General features: G+C 57.3%; 1 protein-coding gene across 1 annotated transcript; it reads right to left on the bottom strand.

Annotated features, from left to right (window-relative positions):
• Positions 1–748: 748 nt before the first annotated feature.
• Positions 749–20,249, bottom strand: EPHB3 (EPH receptor B3). The gene is made up of 16 exons (XM_047876375.1): positions 20,120–20,249; positions 11,575–11,639; positions 9,539–10,211; positions 7,079–7,234; positions 5,951–6,301; positions 5,654–5,778; positions 5,316–5,475; positions 5,128–5,236; positions 4,718–4,770; positions 3,531–3,653; positions 3,161–3,408; positions 2,565–2,780; positions 2,304–2,453; positions 2,019–2,212; positions 1,760–1,915; positions 749–1,654 (listed from the first exon to the last, which is right to left on the bottom strand). Exons 1-16 carry the CDS (start codon positions 20,232–20,234, stop codon positions 1,546–1,548), a joined length of 3,003 nt encoding a protein of 1,000 aa, XP_047732331.1. The 5' UTR covers positions 20,235–20,249; the 3' UTR covers positions 749–1,545.
• Positions 20,250–21,482: the final 1,233 nt, after the last annotated feature.

Below are 21,482 nucleotides of genomic sequence, written 5' to 3'. Positions count from 1 at the left end.
TCCCCCCCCACAATTTCTCCTTTGACATTTCCAGAAGCTGTTTTCCTAATCCTCTCCCTGGTTCTTGTTATTTATCCTCTGAACCTTTCAAGTGTGCAGGCAGTCTCTGGGTGGGAATCCCAGCCCCAGGACTCACTGGCTCAGCGACTTTGGGCAAGTTACTTAACCTCTCCCTTTCCTCCTCTGTAAAAAAGAGATAAAAATACTTCCTTCCTTGGCTGGTTGTTGTGAGATTAAATAAAGATCCATGTATAAATGGACCATTTTAGCCCAGTGCCTGGAGCATAGTAAGCGCTCAGTAAAGAGTACCCACACTTCCGGTCTGATGCTTGCTGAAAGGAGCTAGCCTCTGCATCTCAACACCAGTGGCCTCTTGAGCCCTTTGTCCAAGGCCACGTGACCTTGGGAGCTGACCAACCCCTTCCACCCTCCACTCCCTCAAAGACAATGGGTGTGAAAGGGCTCTGTCACACCATGCCAACTCCAGCATCTGCCCTGGCCCCAGGAACACCTGGGCCTGAGAAGGCAGGAAGTCAGGAGCAGTTTGCTTTCTACTGTTACCACCCACTTCCAAGAAGTTAGATGCAATAAGGCCAAAGCACAAAAGGGAAGGTGAGCCTGGCTAGGCCCAAAACTGGTCTCCCAATGACTCCAGAGAATTCTGAAGAGGGCTGGCGCTGAGGGACTGTGAACCTGAGGTCATGAGAGAATCCCGCCTCAGGAGGTGCAAAGAGAAGGGGCAAGAGAATCATCTTATTGCCTTTATTCCGCTGTCGGCCCAGCTGGCCCCACTGCAGGGCACAGGGCCAATCTTTTACACGCTCACCCATGCTCTCTGTGCAGGTCCGTGCATGCACAGACACACACGCACACACACACACACACACACACACACACACAAACACACTCACATACACACCCAAACTCTGGCTCTGAGAGTCAGTCTCTGGGGGGCAAGGGGCTACTCCTCAGCCTGCCCCTGCCTGCCCTTTTATGACAGCACCAAGGGCGGGGGTGGGGCAGGGCCCTCAGCCCCCAGAACAAGTCCCTGTGCAAACTGGAGGTGCCAGCTGGCTTCAGGATGGGGTGTCACATTTCCCCATTCCTGGAGTCCCCTCCTCCAGTTCCTGAGGGAGGGACTGCTCTCTGCCTACCTGGGGGGCCAGACCCCTGCCAGGGCTGGGCCCTATAGAACCCAGGCTTATCCTCCACCTGACCCTGCCAGGACCTTCAGCACTGAAGAACAGCGAAGTCTGAGGTGGTGGGTATCCCCCACTGGAGAGCAGGAAGGCCTGGGCCCTGAGGGGCTTGGGGAGGGGTCATCACCCCCTCTCCTAATCCATCTTCAATATGAAGAGGTTTGGGACACACTTCCTGGGGAGGGAGCACAGGCTTGTAGGAGAAGTCCCAGCTTGGGCCTTCCCCAAACTTCCATCTTCTGGGCCACAGCCTAAGGCCAGGCATCCAAAAGTCCAAAAGTCCAGCCGGCTGGTCAGAGTCCCTGCACAGTCCTTGGGGGAGTACCCACCCCGTGGGAGTCAGGTGTCAGACCTGCACGGGCAGTGTCTGGTTCATCTGCAGCCGCATGTCCTGGATACTGCTAAGGATCTTCTTCTGGTGGCCAGCCAAGGTGACCCCAATCCGCAGCAGGTCTCTGCAGATGGACCAAGGGCAGGGTCAGTCCCTCCCCTCCTGCCCACCACTCTGGGCCCTGCACAGGTCCCCCTGCCCTACCCCACCAAATCCGAGGCACACTCACTCTGCGGTCATCTGAGCTACCAGGTCAAAGGATGCAAACCCCGCGCTGACAAAGCTCTCCTTGTACCGCCCCATCTTGATGGCATCTAGCCAGTCACCAACTGTCGTGAAGGTCGTGTAATCCGGGACCGTGCGGTCTAGGAGGGGCTGTGACATGCTGTGGGGAGAAGAGAGAGACTTGGTGAATCCTGACGGCAAGGGAAGCAGGGGTAGGACTGCTGCCTCAAAAGCAGAGTGGGAAAAGAGGCAGAAATACTGACCCAGACTGGGCACTGGCGATGACCTTGAGGCTGGCAGCATTTCGGATGAGTTTGTCCAGGGTGTTGACGATCTGGGAGAATTTGGGCCTGAGGTTCCGGTCCCGTACCCAGCAGTCCAGCATGAGCTGGTGCAGTGCCGTGGGGCAGTCCATGGGTGGGGGCAGCCGGTAATCCTGCTCTACAGCATTGATGACCTGAACAGAGAATAGGGAAACCTGGAGTGAGCCACCGTTTTGCCCCACAAGGGCTCCCACCCACCTGACCACTCTGGCTGGCCCCACTCACATCCTGGTTGCTCATGTCCCAGTAGGGTCGCTCTCCATAGCTCATGACCTCCCACATGACGATTCCATAGCTCCAGACATCACTAGCAGAGGTGAACTTCCGATAGGCTATGGCCTCTGGGGCAGTCCAGCGGATGGGGATCTTCCCGCCCTGGTGGGGGGGGCACACGCCCTTCACCCTATGACTCGGGGCTGGTCCCCAGCCCCGAACCCCTGCCTGGTTGGCCCCGCCCCCGGTCTCCCTCCCAGCTGCTTCCTGTACCAGGGAGCTGGTGTAGGTAGGATCAGAAGGATCATCCTCCAGGAAGCGGGAGAGGCCAAAGTCTGAGACTTTGCAGACCAAGTTGCTGTTGACAAGAATGTTGCGGGCAGCCAGGTCTCGGTGCACGTAGTTCATCTCGGACAGGTATTTCATGCCAGCGGCAATGCCCCGCAACATGCCCACCAGCTGGATGACTGTGAACTGTCCGTCGTTGAGCTAGAGGCAACACACAGGCTCAGGTGGGCCCACCACTTCCCTACTGGCCCAGGGCGTGCCCAACTGTGTGTATACAACATCCCAGGAAACCCCAGTGAGGATCCAAATAGCTCCGACCACTCTCATTTTACAAACAAGGTAGCTCAAACACAGAGAGATTAAGTAAAGCCTGAGGTCACACAGGCAGTAGCGGACGGAGTCAGGATGAGAACTTTGGTCTTTCTGGCTCTGAGGCCCTGGCTGCTTCCCTGCACCATGCCACCTCGGTGAATATTTGCAGACTTGAAGAGGGTAGGGTCTGTCTAACCTTGTGGGAGGGTGTGGTCTGCCCAACCCAGTTCTCTGGGGGAGGGGAGGGAGTTGAGAGAGCTGCCTCTTACCCGGAGGAAGGAGTCCAGGGCACAATTCTCCATGAACTCGGTGAGAATCATGACTGGCCGACTTTTAGTGACCACGCCCTCTAGCCGGATTATGTTGGGGTGGTCAAACTGACCCATGATGGAGGCCTCACTTAGGAAGTCCCGCCGCTGCCTCTCCGTGTAGCCCACCTTCAGCGTCTTGATGGCCACAAACACCTCCCTGCGGCCTGGCTGTTTTAGGCGACCCCGACAGACTTCCCCAAATTCCCCTGCAGGGCAAAGGGCACAAGTAGGAAGTGGCTTCTGGGTTTGGCCCTGTCCCCAGTGCATGCTGGTCCCTCCCCAGGGTAACCCCAGCCTCTCCTCCCCACTGTGCCCCAGGGGGACTCACCAGCTCCAATCACTTCCTCGATCTTGACACAGGACACATCGATTTCCTTGGCAAATTCCCGCACCGCCTCATTAGGGTCCTCGTAGGTAAAAGGGTCAATATAAACCTTCATTCCAGGAGCAACTAGAGGAAAGAAAAGTGGGCATGAGGGACTTTGGGCTAGGGCTGGGGACAGTGAGGGAACTCTTCAGGCTGCACCCTCAGGCCCAGGGTACTGCCCCATGCTCTCACCCTGATGGGAGCACATTTTGCACTCTCCCTACTAAGTCTGCTCCATATTCCTCTCTGCTGGAGTCCCATTTGGGCCCCTCCCCACCATCCCCTCCGTGGGAATCAGTGACCATAAAAGTTAGACACCGAGGAACTTATTCTTCTTTCTCTCTCATCTCTCATCATGTCAAACCTCTCTCAGATTCATTCTTCCCCTCATTCCCACTGCCCCTGACCTTATCCAGACCTTCAACACTCAGACTCTTGCAATAGTCTCCCAGCTGGGCTCTCTGCCTCTGGACTTTTCCCACCAATCTATCCAGCATACCTGTCTTCCTAAAACAATACTCGCATTGTATTACTCCGAAGCTTGAGAGCCTTTCGGATTACCTATGGTGGAGTCAAGTCCAAACTCCTCTGCCTGCCTTTCACGACCCTCTGACGACTGGCCACAACTACCCAGCCTTGCTCCCTGGCAGCTGTCAAACCAGTCTTCTCACTGCCCCCACAGTCGGGCACTCTCCCCACCCCACCCACTGCCTTCCAGAGGCTCCTCTAGCCAGGAATGCTCTCTCCCACCTGTCTAAACCCTGCTCAACCCGCCTGGCGTAGCTCAGCCCAAGGCCACCTCCTCCAGGAAGGCTTCCTCTTTCCTGAGCTCTTACTGTCCTTGGTAACAGGAACACCCAGCTTAACACTTAATTGTTCTTTCCTTTTTTTCCTGTGTATATGATTCTTGTCTTTCTCATAGGATTAACTGCCTTTGAGGAAAGGGGTCACTTCTCATTCATCTCTGGGGCTAGCAGGAGTGAGGCAGGGGCTCAGGAAATAGCCCTTGAGTGGAAGCAGGAGGGGCTGTCCGGGATAGAAGTACAATGGACGAAACCCCAGGCAGGAAAAGGGTATCTCCCAGCCCCACAGGGACCAAGGGAATGTTGGGGGCCGGGGGAGGAAACAGGGTGAAGAGACAAACTCACTGTATTGCTGTAGCTTCTCTGTGTACTCCGAATCAGAGCTGTGCCGCTGCTTCCTGGAGGGGGCAGGATGGAGGCGAGGCCTGAGACAAGTCCAAGAACTCCCTTTGTTCAGGGAACCCTCGGGCTCACAAGAGGGGCAGGGTGCACAGGGGACGGCCCGGTGTCTGGTCCCACAGTCAGTGGTAACAGCAGCCACCGGGTCTCCGGGTAAGGGGCTTGGTGGACTTGGTCCCCCAGGGGATCTGCCAGGAAAAAGGCAGGGGACAGTATGAGGACATGGGCGTGAACTAGAGAGAGCCTTGCCAGCAAGGAGAGCCTGGGCCCACCAAGGGCCTCTGTGGCATGGGGGCTCTACGGTGCCAAAGGGAAGCTCTTGCCAGCCCATGGGAGCAACTCGGGCCTGAGAGTACCTGAGGCAGACGACAGCGATGACCACGACAGCCACCACGAAGACAAGTCCAGCTGTGGCAGAACCCACAATGAGGGGAAGTTGCTCCTGGAGCTGCTGGGCACCAGAGCCTGGAGACCAGGAGGGGACTGGTAAGTGGGGGGATGGAAAGTATTAGGTGAGCGGTAGCAGGCGCAGTGGGCTACGTACCTCTCTCACTTGTGGTCTCAAACTCAGCAGGACGGCTGTACTGCCCGTAGCCAGCTACGGTGCGGGCACGGACCTGGACCACATAGCGGGCATCAGGCCGCAGCCCGTCCAGCTGCACGGAGTTCTTCTGGCTGGTCACCGTAGAGGCAATGCCCTCACTCTGCAACACCAGGAGGAATGAGGCACCTCAGTGGGTCCTGAGGCTCATCAGCCCCCGCCAGCCCTGGGCCTACCTGTGGCTGCCTCAGTACCTGAGACCTGGCTCCCAAGGGCCCCTGACCCTATCTGGGGGTAATCTTCTCACCCCAAGGCATCCTCCTGCCCCTCAGGGCTCTGACCTTCTCAAAGTACTTCATCTCATAGTCCAGGATGACTCCGTTGGGCCGCTCTGGGGGTGCCCAGGACAAGGTCAGGCTGCTGCCTGAGCTGCTGTGCAGATGTAGAGTAGGCACTTCAGATGGAGCTATGGGAAGAGACAGGGCGGGGGCTCACAATGGGCTCCTTGGGCCCTGGCATCCTTCCCAAGGACCCAGTTCCCATGGGACCCCTGGTGGTCCACTGACAAGCCCTGGGCAACCTAAGCTCTGTGTGGGAGAAAATGACCCAGGCCCTACCCTCCCGTGTCTCCTCCTCACCAGCCTGGTTGGTGGTGATATTCACAGCCGCATAGCGGGGGGGCAGAGGGCTCTTGCCCGAGACGCCATTGACTGCCTGCACTTCAAAGGTGTAGCGCGTGTGGGCCAGCAGATGGCTGATGTGGACCCGGCGCTCTGTCAGGCCCAGCTGCCGAGGCACAAACTCCACATTGTCATCACAGCGAGAGCAGGTTGAGGCACCCGTGGCCCCAGGGCCCCCACGGCACTTCTTGCAGATGACGTTGTATAGGAGGTCGTCCCGGCCACCCAGGTCCCGGGGTTCACTCCACTCAAGGATCAGTGAGGTCTCATTCACGTTGGAGATCACACCCCGAGGAGGGGATGGCACCGCTGGAGGGAAGGTGGAGGGAGAGGGCAGTGAGCTTGGGCCACAGCACCACCCTTCCACCCAGAGTTCCTGCATACTACAAGCTGCTTCCCACCTCCTTGCCTTGGTCTCTGCTCTAATAAGCAGAATATCTCTCCTACACTTCTTCGCTGGGAAGACTGTAGTTAGCCTTTAAGGTCCAACTTGAGGTGTCACCTCCTTTTGGAAGCCTTCCTTGATTCTTCCTCCTCCTGTCCTCTGCACTTCCGTAACACAATTCCTGGGCATCCTTCCAGCCCAGCACTTAACACATTATATGGTCATTATCTGTTTTCACATGTGCTTCTCCCACCAGGTGGCAAGTTCCTATAGGACTGTGACTGTATCTTATTTTCCGCCACATTCCAGGCCGCCTGGCACAATGGCTGGCACCAAAGGCCGCAGCAGGGAGAAGGCAGGACACTAGGCTGCCCCAGGGATATGAGGCCAACGGTTAGCATTGGGCCAAGAGAACGGCAGTTCTACACAGCGCGAGGAGCAAGGGACTAGAAGTCCCAGGGACTCCTGATGCCTGGCTAGGAGCTAGTAGGCATTTGTTCAATGTTGGTGGAAAGGCTGAGCCAGCTGACCTGGATTCTGGCTCAGGGCCAGTCACTCCCCAGCTGTGCCATGTTGAGCACAACGTCTAACCTCCCCAAGCCTCAGTTTCCCTATCTGGAAAATGGATATGCATGGCAACTGTTTAGGCCCCTAGACAGAAGGCCCTGGGCAGGAGAGAGCAAGGCCGGGAGTTCACTCACTGGTACAGGCACTGTCTGCAGAGTCCGAATCTGCACGGTAGAAGTTATTGTGGCACGTGCAGATGCTGGCAGCTGGCGAGGTGGTGCGGCTGTTGGGGGGGCAGGGGAGGCAGGGCCCCTCTCCCTGCTTTGCCTTGTAACTCCCAGGGGGACAGGCTGCGGGGGAGAAGAGGAGGGACATGCTCTTCAGATCCGTGAGAATCTGGCCCTCCCCCAGCACAGGACTTGGCCCCTCTACCTCCTAGACTGTGGGGGCCACACTGGGATTGCCTCACTCCAGTGCAGCTACAAAAGGCCCTTTTGCCCTGTGGAAACCCCACGTCAGCGGATTCCTCCCCGCCCCGGCCCCCCACCCCTACCCTGGGGCCTCATGGGCGAAGACGTCAGGCCTATCACCTGGGCAGCCTGGGCTTGTCGAGGCAGGGAAGAGAGAGAGAAGGAAGAGGAGGGGTGGGGAAGAGACCACTGGCAAGCCGGCAGCACCTTACTCTGCCAGGATGCTCCCGCCCCTCCTTGAAGCTGGAGGAAAATCACTCCTAGGATCCTCATGGCCAACCCAGAACAGCCCCGCTCACAGGACCAGTCTCTCTCCCCACCCACCAGGAGCCAGACAGCAGCTCCTTTCTGCCTTGGGCACGGGTGGGGGCCGAAGAGGAGTAAGAATAGAAGACAGCAGGCAGGAAGGCTGGGGTCACCGGGAGTTCAGAGGCCCCAAAGCATCCACAAAGGGCATCCCTGGCCCCAAAGTGAGCCCAGGGATTGGTGCCTGAACATCCCCTCGACTCTGCTTCCTCTCCTGCCATCTATGTTTGGGCCCCTGGACCTGGGCTGTGGGATTCCGCATATCTATGACAGCCATATAATTTATTATTCAAATTGGAATATTTTGGGAGTGAAAAGGGCCGCTAGTAATAATCATGTTATAAGGAGCATAAGCCAGGACTGCCCCGGACACTCAAAAGCATGTGGCCACTCTATCCCTATATGACTACCTCTGGGGAGGTCATCTAGAATATGGAATGCCCAGAGTTGGGGCTATGCCCTTCTCTGGGGTTTAATCTCCCCTCACTAAGGTGATATTCCACCCAAGCTCTTTTGAGCCAGTGGGGGAGGGGGCAGATGCCAGGCCAGGCTGGTTGCTATGGGAACCAGCATATATTTCCTGTCAGGGACCTGCAGAGTGTTAGCCCCTCTTCAGGCTGTCAGGCTCATCACCCCCACCCCCTTTCTCCACTTAGGAAGAGGAAGTCTGGGGCAGGTTCCCATAGAGAAGTGGAGAGGGGCCGGGCAAGGCACTATTCACCTTGCCATGACAACACCCAACACTGGGTTTTCCAGCCAGGCTGGGCCGCCAGCCCCCTCATACCTAGGGCTGTGCTAAGAGCCAGCTCCCACCCCCGGAGCTATAGGCTGCAAGCACCAGGGCAGAGGGGTTAGAAGACAAAGCCCTTGGCATCTTGTCCTGCATGGTAGAGCATGGACGAGGCTGTGGCCCCAGCTCCCACATTCCCAGCTATGATGCCTTGAGTACAATTGTTCTCTGAGCCTCAGTTTCCGTATTAGCAAAATAGGGGAGATAACTGGAATCTACCTTACAGGACTGTGATGACACTCAAATGAGAACCCTTCGTGAATGGGTTTTATAGCTGGAAGTCTAGGACACTGTAAGGTCTTAAGAGTCTTGGCAAGCCACCACAGACAAGTCTCCTAACCTCCTCCTGTATGAAATAAGGACAAGAGAATCCCTGTCGCCCATGCATCCCAGGGCTCCTGAGAGCCAAGGCTGACACTTACGTGGCACTTGTGTCACCATGTGCCAGGTACTGTTCCAAGAGCTTCGCATGCATTGACTTGCTTAAGCCCACTACAAGTCTATAAAGCAATCATCATTATTGTCCCCATCTGGCACATGAAGAAACCAAGGTTCAAAGAGTTAAGTAACTTGCTCAAGGTCCCACAGGTGCTAACTGACAGAGTGAGGACTCAGACTTCAGGGACCGGGCCCCTGACCGCTATGCTATCTATACTGCCTCTCAAGGAAATGAGACCTCAAGGTAAAAGGGACAAGCATGAGGTACCCACAGCCCTTGTCCCCACAGCTCTGGGGATCATCTAGTACTTCCAGGGTGAAGTGTCTACTTGGGGCCAAACAAAGCAGGTATCTCTGCTGGCTTCCTGACTCTCTGACCAGCTGCCTCCTTATCAAGGATTCTCCATGTTTCTCCACCTCTGTCTTGAGTTCTATTCTTTCTCTTATTATTCTGGTATGTCTCCTCATTTTCGCTCATCTCCCCCCTTGCACCACATGCTATGCACCTGATACCCCTCTTCCCTTTCTTCCATCCGCCTCAGACCTGAAGCCAGACCTCCTTGACTGGCAGGTAGGAAGTAGCAGGTAGGAGGCAGTACGTGGCTTTGGCCCAAGTCCTCCCCTCCTCCCCCAGGCCAGTCCCCACTCACGGCGGCACTGGGACTCCTTGGCAGCTGGCTCATGGCCGGTGGCACAGGTGCAGGCTCCCACAGGCACCATCCATTCCCCATCGCCATTGCAGTAGAGCTTGAGTGGCACTGACACCTCCACGGCATTAGCGATGCAGGTGCCAGGGGCGATGACCAGAGAAGTGGGCTCGGCCCCCGTGAGGGTCTCGGGAAAAAGGGCAAAGCCTGCGGTGGTGGATGCACACTTCTTGTAGAAGGCACGCACAGAGATGAGCGACATGCAGGCACCTTGGTCCTGGAAGGCCAAGTAGAAACCGGCCTTGGAGAGCGGCCCAAAGCTTCGCACCTTGGTGTTGACACGGCCAGCATCAAGCCGCGAGAAGCTCTCATCGGGAGCAATGGTGTCCACCTTCACGTAGGGGTTCTCCATCCAGAAGGGGGAGGAAGCCGAGGCCACATCGCTGTCAGCCTCATAGTAGAAGAGGTTGAAGGTCTCTTTACAGGAGCCAGGGATGTTGGGGATGCTGTTGCAGTCACGCACGGTAAACTTGAGCTCCACGTAGACCCGCTGCACGTCTCGCCGCCAGATGAACCCCGTGCGGAGCCAGTTGTTCTGGCTTGACTCTCGCACGTTACACACCTGGTACGTGCGGATGGGGTTCATGGCCTCATCGTAGCCACTCACCTCTTCCCACTGTGCACAGACCAAGTGAAAAAGACGGAATGAGCACCAACATTTGCCAGGTGCTTACCACATGCCCAGATCTGTATTCACTTCACAGAGATGCTTCTGTGGTGTAGTGGCTGAGCACGCAGACTACCTGGGTTCCAATCCCAGTTCTTGTTGTGTGACTATGGGTTAAGTCACTTAACCTCCTTGTACCATCGTTTTCCCATCAGCGACATGGCGAGAATAAGGAATAAGTGAGTTTAAATGAGTAAAGAACTTAGAACAGAGCGATTGGTAAGTACTACAGGAGTATTAGCTATAATATTTGTTATCTTTACACCTCCGTTTCGTTGTCTATAAAATGAGGCTGGGATTGGATGTAAACGAGGTGGTAGGGAATCAAGTCAGTTTAACATATATAATGGATTTGTAACAATGTCCAATACAGGGCAATCACAATCACGTTTAACCTTCACAACAACTCCATGAGAAGGTACATCTGTTGTCCTCACTCTCCAGAAGAGGAAGCCAAGACCCTCAAAGGGAGAGACTTGCCCAAGGTCACACAGTTTGGCCTGGTGAATGAGGGCCTGTGGTGCCATCCCACCCCAGCGTTTCAGAGCTTAGCGCAGTTGTGTTGTGTAGGCCACGTAGGGAGGTTTTTGTTTGTTCTTGAAGTTTATTTATTTATTTTTGAGAGAGAGAGGGAGAGCACAAGCAGGGAGGGGCAGAGAGAGAGGGAGACACAGAATCCGAAGCAGGCGCCAGGCTCTGAGCTGTTGGCACAGAGCCTGATGCGGGGCTCGAACTCACGAACTGTGAGATCATGACCTGAGCCGAAGTCGGATGCTTAACCAACTGAGCCACCCAGGTGCCCCTAGGGAGGTTAATGAGGGTATTTTAGAAATGTCAGAACTACAGGAATTTAACAGTGAAGAAATGGAAGCCCAGAAAGGCAAACTGCCTTGCTAAAATCACAAAGCAAGTTAGAGATCTGGAACCAAGGTTTCTGGTCCCCAAGCCAGTGCCCTACCCAGGGACCCAGGAAGGAGGGAGATGGTTGGAGAAGACACACAAAGAGCAGTCATGCAGGAAAGGGATGGGGGTAGGCTAAAGGCAGGCTGAGGGGCGCGCAGAGGGAGAATGGGACAAAGGTGGTGTGTTTGGGGAGGGGGACACAGGCAGGCTGAAGGCTGAGAGGGTGTGAAACACCCATAGGCAAAGAAGGAAGGTGACAGAAGCAGAGGATAGGAATGGCGAAGGAGGTGAACCTGATAGGCAGGGGCAGCCCTTCTCCGGCCCTGGTGAGGCGAGGGGAATGGCGGCTGGAGTAGGGAGTGGCCTAACTGGCAACCAACACTGAGGGGAGATGGTGGGGGAGGCTTACCCCACTTTCTGGATGAGATGTCCATGCCAATTCAGAAGTCACCCATTTTGTGTCCATGAGGGTCTCTGGGGAGCAACAGAAGAACAAAGGTCAGAGGCCACGCTCAGGATGGGGAAAAAGAGGCTGTCCAGGAAAGGCCAGGACACCAGAGAATGATTCTCAGCAGGCACCGCCCCATCCCACCCCACCGCCAAGTCCTCTCGGCTACCCTGCCCTGGAGAAGACCCTGCAGCCATCTCCAGAAATGTCACAGCCCCAAAGAAGTCAGGTCGGGTTGGCCAGCGGGAGGCAGGTGTCGGCTGCTGACCCCAGGCAAGAGCTGGGGCCAGTTCACACACCTACAGGGGCTGCTAATCTCCACACAAAGGGGCGGCAGGCCCTTTATCCTGGAACAAAGGACCTTATGCTTCAGACCCTGCTGCCCAGGCCTCCCCTGACTCCATTCCCAACACAAAGGCCCAGTGCCACACATGCCCAGGGGAAGGGGAGGGCAGTGATGGGAGCAGAGCCTGCTCCCACCCAACCACCCACTCAATCTCCTCTAGGGGATGGGGCAGGAATGCTCTTTGAGGGCGGGGTGAGGGCCAGCAAGACCCAGACCAGCTCCCTGCAAGCTAGTTCAGTTCTTCCTACGATCCTCAGATAAATAAAGGGGCTGTGGGTGCACCTCTTTTACAGGTGAGAACGCTTGAGGCCCAGATAAAGTCTCTATGTGGCCTGAGGCAAAACTGCTAGGACTTGGGGTGAAATGTCACTCAAATGCAGGTCTGACTCCACAACTAACCCCTTAACCAGGGCACTCTGAGTGCAGTGTGAAGGGGAGAACAGGGAAAGGAGGAATAGAGAAAGCCGAGAAAGCTCCTATGTATCCTTTAAATCCCGCTCAAACTGTCACCTCCTCCAGGAAGCCTTCCCTGGACCCCCAAATCAAGGTTAGATGCCTTCCTGTGTGCATCCAGGACCAGGGGCTTTGTCACAGCACCGATCCTGTTCCAAGCTTCCACTACTTATCTGTCTCCCCCTGCTCAGCCAAAGGGGGGGCCCATTTAGGTTTCCAACATAAACTCACTCCCCTAGGAATCGGGTTCTGGATTCTGGCTCTCTGAGAGGAAAGATGCCAACTCCTTCCTTCTAGCCTGGGAGACAGGGCAGCCAGCAGTCCTCCCCTCTGCCTTGAGCTGGAGGGGGCAGGTCAGGGCTGCCCAGGAGGAGAAAGCCCTGAACCCCACAGGTTCCAGGCTTGCGGCCGGCACTGGTTTCCCGCAGTCTGGGTCTGAGCTGAGGATGGTGCATGAGGCAGCTGTGGCCCCAGACCCTCATGTTAGACACAGGGGGAGTGAGGATTCCTCGTCTTCTACCAGAGGAGGCCGGTCCCTGGAGGGCCTGGCTGCAGGGTGAGCTCTCCCAGCCTCATCGTCGGTGGCCTGATGGGCCCTTCTGGCAGACAGACAGACAGACACAGACATTTGGCAGGGGGGTAGGGGAGGGACGGAGAGATGGGCAGAAGCAGGGGCCCAGAAACAGGCGGGGGGAGAGGCAGTGGAGCAGGGGCCTTGCTGGGGTGGATGGCGAGAGGCTCGGATCTGGATAGAGCCGGCTGGCTAGGACCAGACAGTGGGGTGGCCAGCTGAGGACAGTGAGGTGGAGAGACAGGGAGGCCCAAAGAGACAGAGATAGAGAGCGAGGTTGCCAAGTGGTCTCTTCTCCAGACAGCAGCCCAGAGTATTCCTGTCCCTGGAGCCAGTGGAGCCAAGTGCGCCCCCTCCCCCCTCAAGCCAGCCAGCCAGCCAGCCAGTCCGCCTGCTTGTCTGCCCGCTGCCTGCCACCCGCCCGCCCGAGCAGGCAGGGGCTCCCACCGCTCCCTCGAGTTGCCTCCCTCCTCCCTCTCCCTCACTTCCTTCTGCTCAGCCTGTGCCAAACCCATCTGGAACTGTTTAAACCCAAATATTCAGCCCCCTCCCCCCTCCAGCCAGATTCCTCCACAGTTTAAAACAAGCCCTGTGCTGGCTCTGAGAGGAGGGAGGGGACGGTGGGGAGGGGGAGGGGTGGGGGGAGGCAGGGGTGGAGGGAGGCTCTTCATTTCTGTTTAATTTCTGGGGAGCGGGAGAGGGAGAGGGAGGGGGCGGGGATCGGCCCTTGGCCATCGCTCAGCCTTGGCCATCGCTCAATCTCGGCACATTTTTCCCATTAATGAGGAGAGGACTTGGATTTCGAGTCATGTGTGCCTGAGGAAGGGCTCCGGTCACCCTGGTGGGGAGGGGGCTTACTCTCTGGGGGAGGGGAGGGGCCTGCTCCCCTTCAGCAAGAGGGAGACCCTGAGGTGCCTGTGTCCCAGCCTCAGGAAGGGCATGGAGGAGGTCCCAGAATCCATCTGTCCGTGGCATTGGGAAGGACAGGCCCAACCCAACAGAGCCCACCTTTTCTCTGCTATGTGTGTGCCCCGCGTGCATGTGCATGTACACACGCTGAGGTAAAGGATATGAGATGCACGGGGTAAGGACAAAAGAGGACTGAGTGAGCAGTCGCCAAACTCCCCGGCTGGCGACCGCACCCCCATCCTCCTCTGCCCCCCATGTGGCTGTCGGAGGGAAACCAGAACGTGGACAGGGCAGCCGTTCTCGGATACGGGGCTCCATCAGGCTGGAAACCCCCACCAGCCCCTCAAAACCGAAAAGGGAAGGGGACAGCAGGCTTGGGGGCGTTCTGAGACTGGGGCTTCAATGCTCAAAAGTGAAGCCGCACCCCTTTCAGGTTTCCACAGGGCCACGGAGCACAGCCACGTGGCGGCAGCTGTGCGGCTCCTGCCTGTGCACAAATACACACACGCACGAACATTACCCAGTCCTCAGTGCCTGGGCTCATTCTCTGCCACTGGGGCCAAAGAATGGCAAGTCGACACATATGGTGGACACAAACACACAAAGCCACAGCCGCCCACAAACATACACGCCGCTTCATACACGGCCTCAGCCTTTTTCAGACACACAGATGCATATGGTGCAAATAGATTAGCCTTCCTTAGGCATTCGCACACAGTGAGTCTTTCCTACACACAGATCTGGCTTGCCTTAGGCAAAAACTCGCTCTTACAGTCTTCATATGTGCAGATTTCCAGAGACATATGCATATACGGAGGGCACGCACACCCCATAGTACATTCTCCTTACACACCCAACTGCACACGACTGCCGGCCACAAGTCACAGTCTTGAGTGTGGTCAAGTGCAACCACAAACACCAGACTCAGTGACGTGCTCTTATGCAGTCACACACAACTAGCATCAGCTGCACACGCTGGTGCCCATTTGCACTGAAACAGGCCACAGGAGCCTGCAGACGCAGTACAAATATCAACACCTACCGTTTGTATAGAGCCTCAGAGGTGCATCCTCCATGCACGTGCAGCACACACACACATGCGTGCGCGCACACACACACACACACACACACACTGCAAGCATGTTCTTTCCATGAGAGGAGTCTTCAGGTGGGGTGGAGGTAGGGCTAGGAGAGGGGCAGTGTCTGCTAAGAAAGCGGAGGTGCTAGGCCAGTCTTGGCCAGAGGTGCGGGGAAGAAGCAAGCCCCAGACCTGTTTCCTGGGGCCCTGGCCCAGGCCGAAGCAGTCACTGGTCACGAGGCTGGGGGTGGGGCAGGGACATGAAGATGATTTTGGGTGTGGGTGGGTGTGGCCTCCCCAGGGACAGCCCCTGCCCAAGCAGCAGGCCATTTCCCTGCCAGTACAATGGCACTGACCCCAGCACTGAGCCCTTAGGGAGGGGGTGGCATCATGAAGAGACATAGCCCCAGGAGCTTCAGGCAATACTTCCACACACAAGTTGGGCACCCAGCAAGAGGAGAATATAATGGGCACCCAGACTATGTCTGAAGACCTCATTGGGTGGCCCTGGTGCAGAGGCACCAGCGGGGAGCCTGCCACTGCCCTGGTGAAGGGCCAAGTACACACAGCTTTATGGAGCTGCCAGACCCCACAGCACCCCAGGTTCCAGGTCATTCAGAGCACACTGCTCCGTGTCAGTGAGACCCGGGAAATTTAAAAAAAAAAACAAAAAACCTCCAGAGACAAAAGCATAAAGCCCAAGCTCCAGATCAGGGACTTTGAGGTGACACAGAAGGTCACGCTTCTGGGCTGGGCCAGCACAGTGTGCAGGTGCAAGTGGACAGAGGAGTAGAGTCTGGACAAGAAGGTGCAAAGCCCTGGCTGCAAAGAGAGGGAGAAAACCCCATGCCAGCCCTGAGGTGGTCCCCCTTCTCCTTGCTGGGATTCCCACCTCAGGCAACCAACTCAAGTGATCTGTCCGGTCTTCTTCCATCCTGTCCCTACCCTTTGTGTCAGTGTGTATATAAGCATGTACCAACCTGCACAATCAGGGTGGTCAGCCTGTGGAGGAAGGGGACTTGGGGTGCTCCTGCTATGGGACCTAGAAGAGCCTAACTCACCCCAGGGCCGCCTCTCCCTTCCCTGCTCATGGCCCCTTGGCCTTCAAATCTGGGATGCAGGGGAGGGGAACATCTCAAAACAGAGAACACATTTTGTTTTCCATTCTTCCCCTCAGATCGTGGGGATTTATAATTAAATAAACCTGAAAGGGAGAAGGGAGGAAAAAGCACAGAGCAAGGAGCCCAGATGCCTCAGTGTTCACCCATGCCCCCCGCCCCAGTCCCTGCCTTGCCAGCCAGCCAGCCAGCCAGCCAGGATGGATGGACAGCTAGCCCTTCTGTGAGGCCTTTGAGCCCTTCCCTGGGATCCCAGCCACAGCAAGCCTGGCCAGGAGTCTGGGGGCAGGAGGTGATAGGAGATCCAGGGCCAGGGCAGCCCTTGGGGTAGGGGGCCTCTCTCACACCATCAGGTACCCAGCTGTACCCAGTCTCTTCTGTCCCGTCCCCCCCCCCCCCACCCCGCCCCACCTCCCCAGCTGCCCAATCCCGACAAACCAGTTTGACTCAGCACAACAGGCAGGGCTACAATTTTCAAACTATGCAGGCCTGGTGATTCAGCCTCTTCATGCTGTTTAATTAGTGTAAGGCCGGGTGGCGGAGGCCTTGCCCACGGCAGCTTAGGCTTTAGCTCCAAGCCGCTGAGGCCACAGAGACGGCGGTGGCAGCAGTTCTGGCTAAAGGGAAGGCAGTGACGAGCAAACTGGTTCCCCCGAATACCTGCCGCTGTCCTTCAGTGGCAGCTCTTAAATGCCAGCTCATGACAAACAGGGATGGGGTGGGGGGCACCAGAGGCAACTCTATAAGTAAGAAACCACAGAAATGCCAGGACTGTTGACCCCTCTCAGCTGGCACCTCCTCAGGGACCACTGCTGCTGCCTCTGACGGAGGGAGGGGTTCACACACTGCCTCTTGCCACCCGGGGACCAGGCGCACTGCAGTGGCTACTCAGCTAACGCAGCCTGGCTGGGAGGGGGGCTGTCCCGTCCCCACCTCTCACATCTGGGAATGGTTTCTCTTTTCGCAAAAGGGTTGGCTCTCAGCAGACTTCTCCATCCTATCTGGGGTATTAAGTACCCTAACGCTCAGACACCCTTCCTCCTCTCATGCCCGTTCTGGGTCTGCTCACCTTCCTGGTCTGTTCACCTTCCGCTTCTTAGTACTGAAGGGGAGAATGATCTTGGCTCGGGGCACTGGGAAACATTACTCAAAGGGAGAGTGAGCAACAGGATGGCCCTGTTTCCCTATGACTGAGGGTAAATCTGAGGGCAATTTGTGTTGTGTTTAGGGGGGAGGTAAGCAATCAGAGGGCAAGGGGAGGGGTGTTTCTTTAACCAAGGAGAGGGGGAAAGGACCCTGGTTCTATCCTCAGGTAAAACCGATGAGGTCCTTGGATGCAGTCCTGGTGGACCCCAAGTGTGTAGGGAGGCAGAACAACCAGGTGCCAGACAGTACCTAACCAATGGAGCCATGAGGACACAGCACCCACAGCTCAGGACACCGGGCCTCAATATAACTCAGAGAGCCAAAAGGCTCCCCCTAGGCCCCGGGCAAACCAAATCCTGGCAAAGCCAAATGGAAAGCTGGAGCAGAGGCTAGATACCCTGCCCATAAAGCTTAGGAGTGGGGAGGGACCCACCTAACCCTCCCCACTGGCCATAGCCCAGGACCACCAAGTCTCCCCATCTCACCCTTCCAGCTCTAGACAGGGCTGGGGGATGGGCGGGACGCAGGGACGGCTGTCCCCCACCCAGCTCTCTTCCCATCCCATCCCATCCCTCCCAGAGCTGAAGAGAGATGGAGGTGGGGAGACAACTTTCTCCCCAGACCAACCTTCCTGCCCCCATCACTCCTTCCTCTAAACTCCCTCCAGCAGGTAAGGCACACACCAGTTTCATTTCTGCCCCTCCTCATGGAGCAGATCCTAGAATAATAATAGTTAATCCCCGAATAATAATGGCTGTGTGCTAAGCACCCCACAACACGTTATGGACTCAGTCCATACCCACTCCAGGGATAGTGGGTACTCTCACTCTCCCATGTCACAGTGAGGGAGGACAGAGGGGTGGATAGGCACACCTCCGAGTGTGGGTCTGAGCCCTGAAGCATCTCTCTTTCTCTTTGCGTAGTCCAGCACACACACTGAAAATCCTAAGGTCTGAGGTATGGCGAAAGTGAGGGAACAGGTAAAAGCCACACACCAAGGCACTGCTACTTCCTAGAGGCACCCCACACTGGCCTGGCCTCCTAGCCACCACCCACCTAGCCAGGGAGTAGTCCTGGATCCCACTTCACAGCTGAGCGGGGAGGGGGAACACGGCTGGGGCAGTGGCCGTGCTGCCCTCTCTTTCCTGTGCTGCTGCTGTTCATCAGTTCTCTGCCTCCTGGTCAGCCCCTCAGCTCTTTGGCTTGGAGGCCCGGATGCCAGCTCCCAGCCACGGCCTGCCTCTGAGGGTCTAGCTGATTGTGAGGGGTGAAAAGGGGGGAAAGGGGGAGGGAAAGAGGAATGGAGGAAGGACTGAGCCTCTTCAGGTAGCCCTTGCGCACCTGACCCAAACCACACCCCCTCCACCCCACTGTCAGCACAAGCACCCACCACACCTGACAACACGGGCCCTGCTCCTGGCACACACAGCCCCTAAGTGTGTGTGTGTCTGTGTCACCTCTCCTGGGCTAAGACACAGAGACACAGACCTGGGAACTCCAACAGGCTCCCTGGCTCACACCCTTGAGGCAATCAACAACAAAGCCCCACACCGGTTTCTCACGCCTGAGATCCTATCACACACATGTGGGCGCGACCTCACTGTGTCTGCTTGCATTTTCATGTGTCCACCCGTGTGAATCGGTCGGTCAGCACCAGTGGGCTCAGAGCTAAAAGGGGGTGGGGGCTCATAGGAATGTTTTTCCCCTAAAGAAAATCAGAAAGCACCAGAAGATGCCTTTCTTTCGGAACTGTGTTCTTTTTTCCTTCCAACCCTTACGGTTACTGTGAACATACGAACAGACCAACTTACACAGAATTCATATTTTTGTTCCTGTACTAAGAAAGTGACTAGATCTGTTGTTAAAGATACCAAAAATAAGTGCTCCAGTTTCCCCCAAATTTCTGTGGGTTCTTCCCTCCACATTAAGGAAGGTTTTTTTCTTCCCTCATTTAATGGCTCCAAAATTTTTGGAAACTCTGTGTGTGTGTGTCTATCCTGTATGACCAGCGTCAGTGGCTCTGTGTCCCCAAGGCTTGTGTCAAGTGGCCTATGTGTGAGCTCTCCCACCAGGGCCAACAGCATCCTGTTCACCCAAATACAGTCATCTGGAAGTTGGAGCTACCCCCTCAGCATCAGCACCGTCTGGATAGTTCACACAGTCTATTGAGAAACTCAGCCTTTTCCCACCGGCTAATGGGGCAAACCCCAGAACTTCAGGGGTTCAGTGGAGACCCAAGCACTCGGATGTCTTGCTAGAAGGCGGAGGACGAGCCGCATAGCCGTGTGGATGGCCACTGCACACTGCACCTCGTGTGTAACTGGCTCTCCATAAACCATAAACAATAACAGGCCCCCGCCTCTCCACCCCCGCAGTCATCCCCTGACAAAGGGGTGTACGCACTCACACCTCTCGCTGAACTCCAACGGGTTCCGAAACAACGCCGCCCCCCAACCTGGGAGTCCGCTTGGCCCCCACCCGCCACAACCCCGCGGCAGTCTCAGAGGCCCGGCCTCGCCTGGTGGGTCGCCCCCACTTCTTCGCCTCCCGCGGCCGCCGAGGGCCCCTCTTCTCTGCGGCGAGTGCGGAGTTCGCCCACAAGAGCTCGCAGCTGGGCCGTGACTTTCGGGGACGCTCCACCCCAGTCAAGCCGCCTGCGGTCCACAACTCGCCGACCGCGGGCCTCGGAGCCAGCTGGAGCCTCCAAGGCAGCTCCGGGGGCGTCCTCCCCACCCATCCTCCGGCCCCCGGAGCGGCGCGGGTGACGGAGCCTCCTCCGACGTGCGCCCAGCCCTCATCTGACCCACACCGTGGGTCCACTCTGGCCCAAGCGCGGGCGACCCCGGGCGCCGTAAGCCTTGGACGCACCCCCCGACGCCGCTCACCTTCCAGCGCCCGGCAGCCGGCGGGCAGCAGCAGCGGGAGCAGCAGCAGCGGAGGGAGCAGCGGCAGGAGCCCCGGCGGCGGCGGCGGCGGCGGCGGCGGGCGGGCTCGGGCCATGGCCGGGGAGGGCTCCAGGAGCCGAGCCGGGCCGCGCCGGGCCGCGCCGTGCCGCGCCGGCGGGGCTGGGGGCACCTGGGGGAGGGTCCGCTCCGCGGGCTCCGAGGAACGCTCGCGTACGGTCCCAGGAGGTCCGGGCAAGAAGAGGGTGCAATCCAGGCGGGCGGCTCCGGGACCGAGGCGGCGGCCCGAGCCCGTAGATGCTGGGGGATGCAGGCAGGTCGGTCCCGCGGCAATCTGGACGGACCGGTCCAGGAGGATCCCGGGCGCTGGAGAGCTCGGAGCCGGAGAACTCCGGGAGGCGGGCCGGGGCAGGAGGGCGCAAGTGGTGGTAGTTAGGGGGTACAGTTATCTGGCGGCCTGCTGCGGGCCCGCCTCGGATTCGGGGCACCGGGTGCGCTCACCGTCCGGGGTCCGAGCAGGGATCTTGCTGCGCCGCTCGCGTACTCACTTCTGCTGTCCCCAGCGCTGGCGCTGCCGCTCTGGTCGAGAGGGGCGGGACCGGCCGCCTGCCTGTCAGCGCCGTGGCCCCACCCCTCGCCGCAGGCCGCCCACTCACAGACCGCCAGGCGGGCTGGTTCGGCCTCGAGAGCTCTCTGCTGGAGTTGAGTTGCCGGCGCCTCCATCAGGCCCACCCTCAGCGTCTCCGAGGCCTGGAGGGGGCGGAGCCAATAAAAAGATGAATTAGATTGGGCGGAGCGATACTGTCAATCAGAGGGAAACCCCGCCTCCTATCTCCCACTGGCCGTTAGTAACCGAACCTGAATCTAAAGAGGTGCCAGTCACATACAACGAGCTGAGGGCGCCCCCCTGTGGCCTGTACCTGCCCAGAGACGCCCCCACGTGGCTGTCTTCTCTCCAGGCACGTCCATATCCTAAACTGAGTTGAGGCACTATCAAGGGGACGCCCATCTGCAACACATCCTGCGACCAGGGTCTTCTGCTCATTTATTTATTTATTCATTCATTCAGCAGGGTATTTCGTCGTCCTTTGAGCATAGACTCTATTACTGCTGCTGCTACAGCAACAGATTTTTCATTCTCTTGGAGTTAGTTTACTGATGGAGGCTGGCATGAAGTCATCACAACAGAGTATAACAGGTGTGATTATGGAGGAAAGACAGAGTTGCCACAGCACCTGTGAGGGGAATGGCTACGTCTGGCCCTGAGTAAATGACATTTCATCTGAAAGATGAAAAATGAGTAGTAGGTGAAAGATGTGTGTTTGGGGACAGGATGGGGGTGGGG

This window comes from Prionailurus viverrinus, chromosome C2 (assembly GCF_022837055.1).
Source record: "Prionailurus viverrinus isolate Anna chromosome C2, UM_Priviv_1.0, whole genome shotgun sequence".
Taxonomy (NCBI): Eukaryota; Metazoa; Chordata; class Mammalia; order Carnivora; family Felidae; genus Prionailurus; species Prionailurus viverrinus.
This window is presented reverse-complemented; position numbering and strand designations above follow the sequence as displayed.

Excerpts from the sequence above, each read along its gene's own strand:
- EPHB3 (XM_047876375.1), bottom strand. The coding sequence starts at position 20,234 with ATGGCCCGAGCCCGCCCGCCGCCGCCGCCGCCGCCGCCGCCGGGGCTC. Across the intron at positions 4,771-5,127 it reads ATCGCTGTCGTCTGCCTCAG|GAAGCAGCGGCACAGCTCTG; the intron begins GTACTCTCAGGC and ends TGCCCCCTCCAG. Across the intron at positions 1,655-1,759 it reads GTAGCTCAGATGACCGCAGA|AGACCTGCTGCGGATTGGGG; the intron begins GTGAGTGTGCCT and ends GTCCATCTGCAG.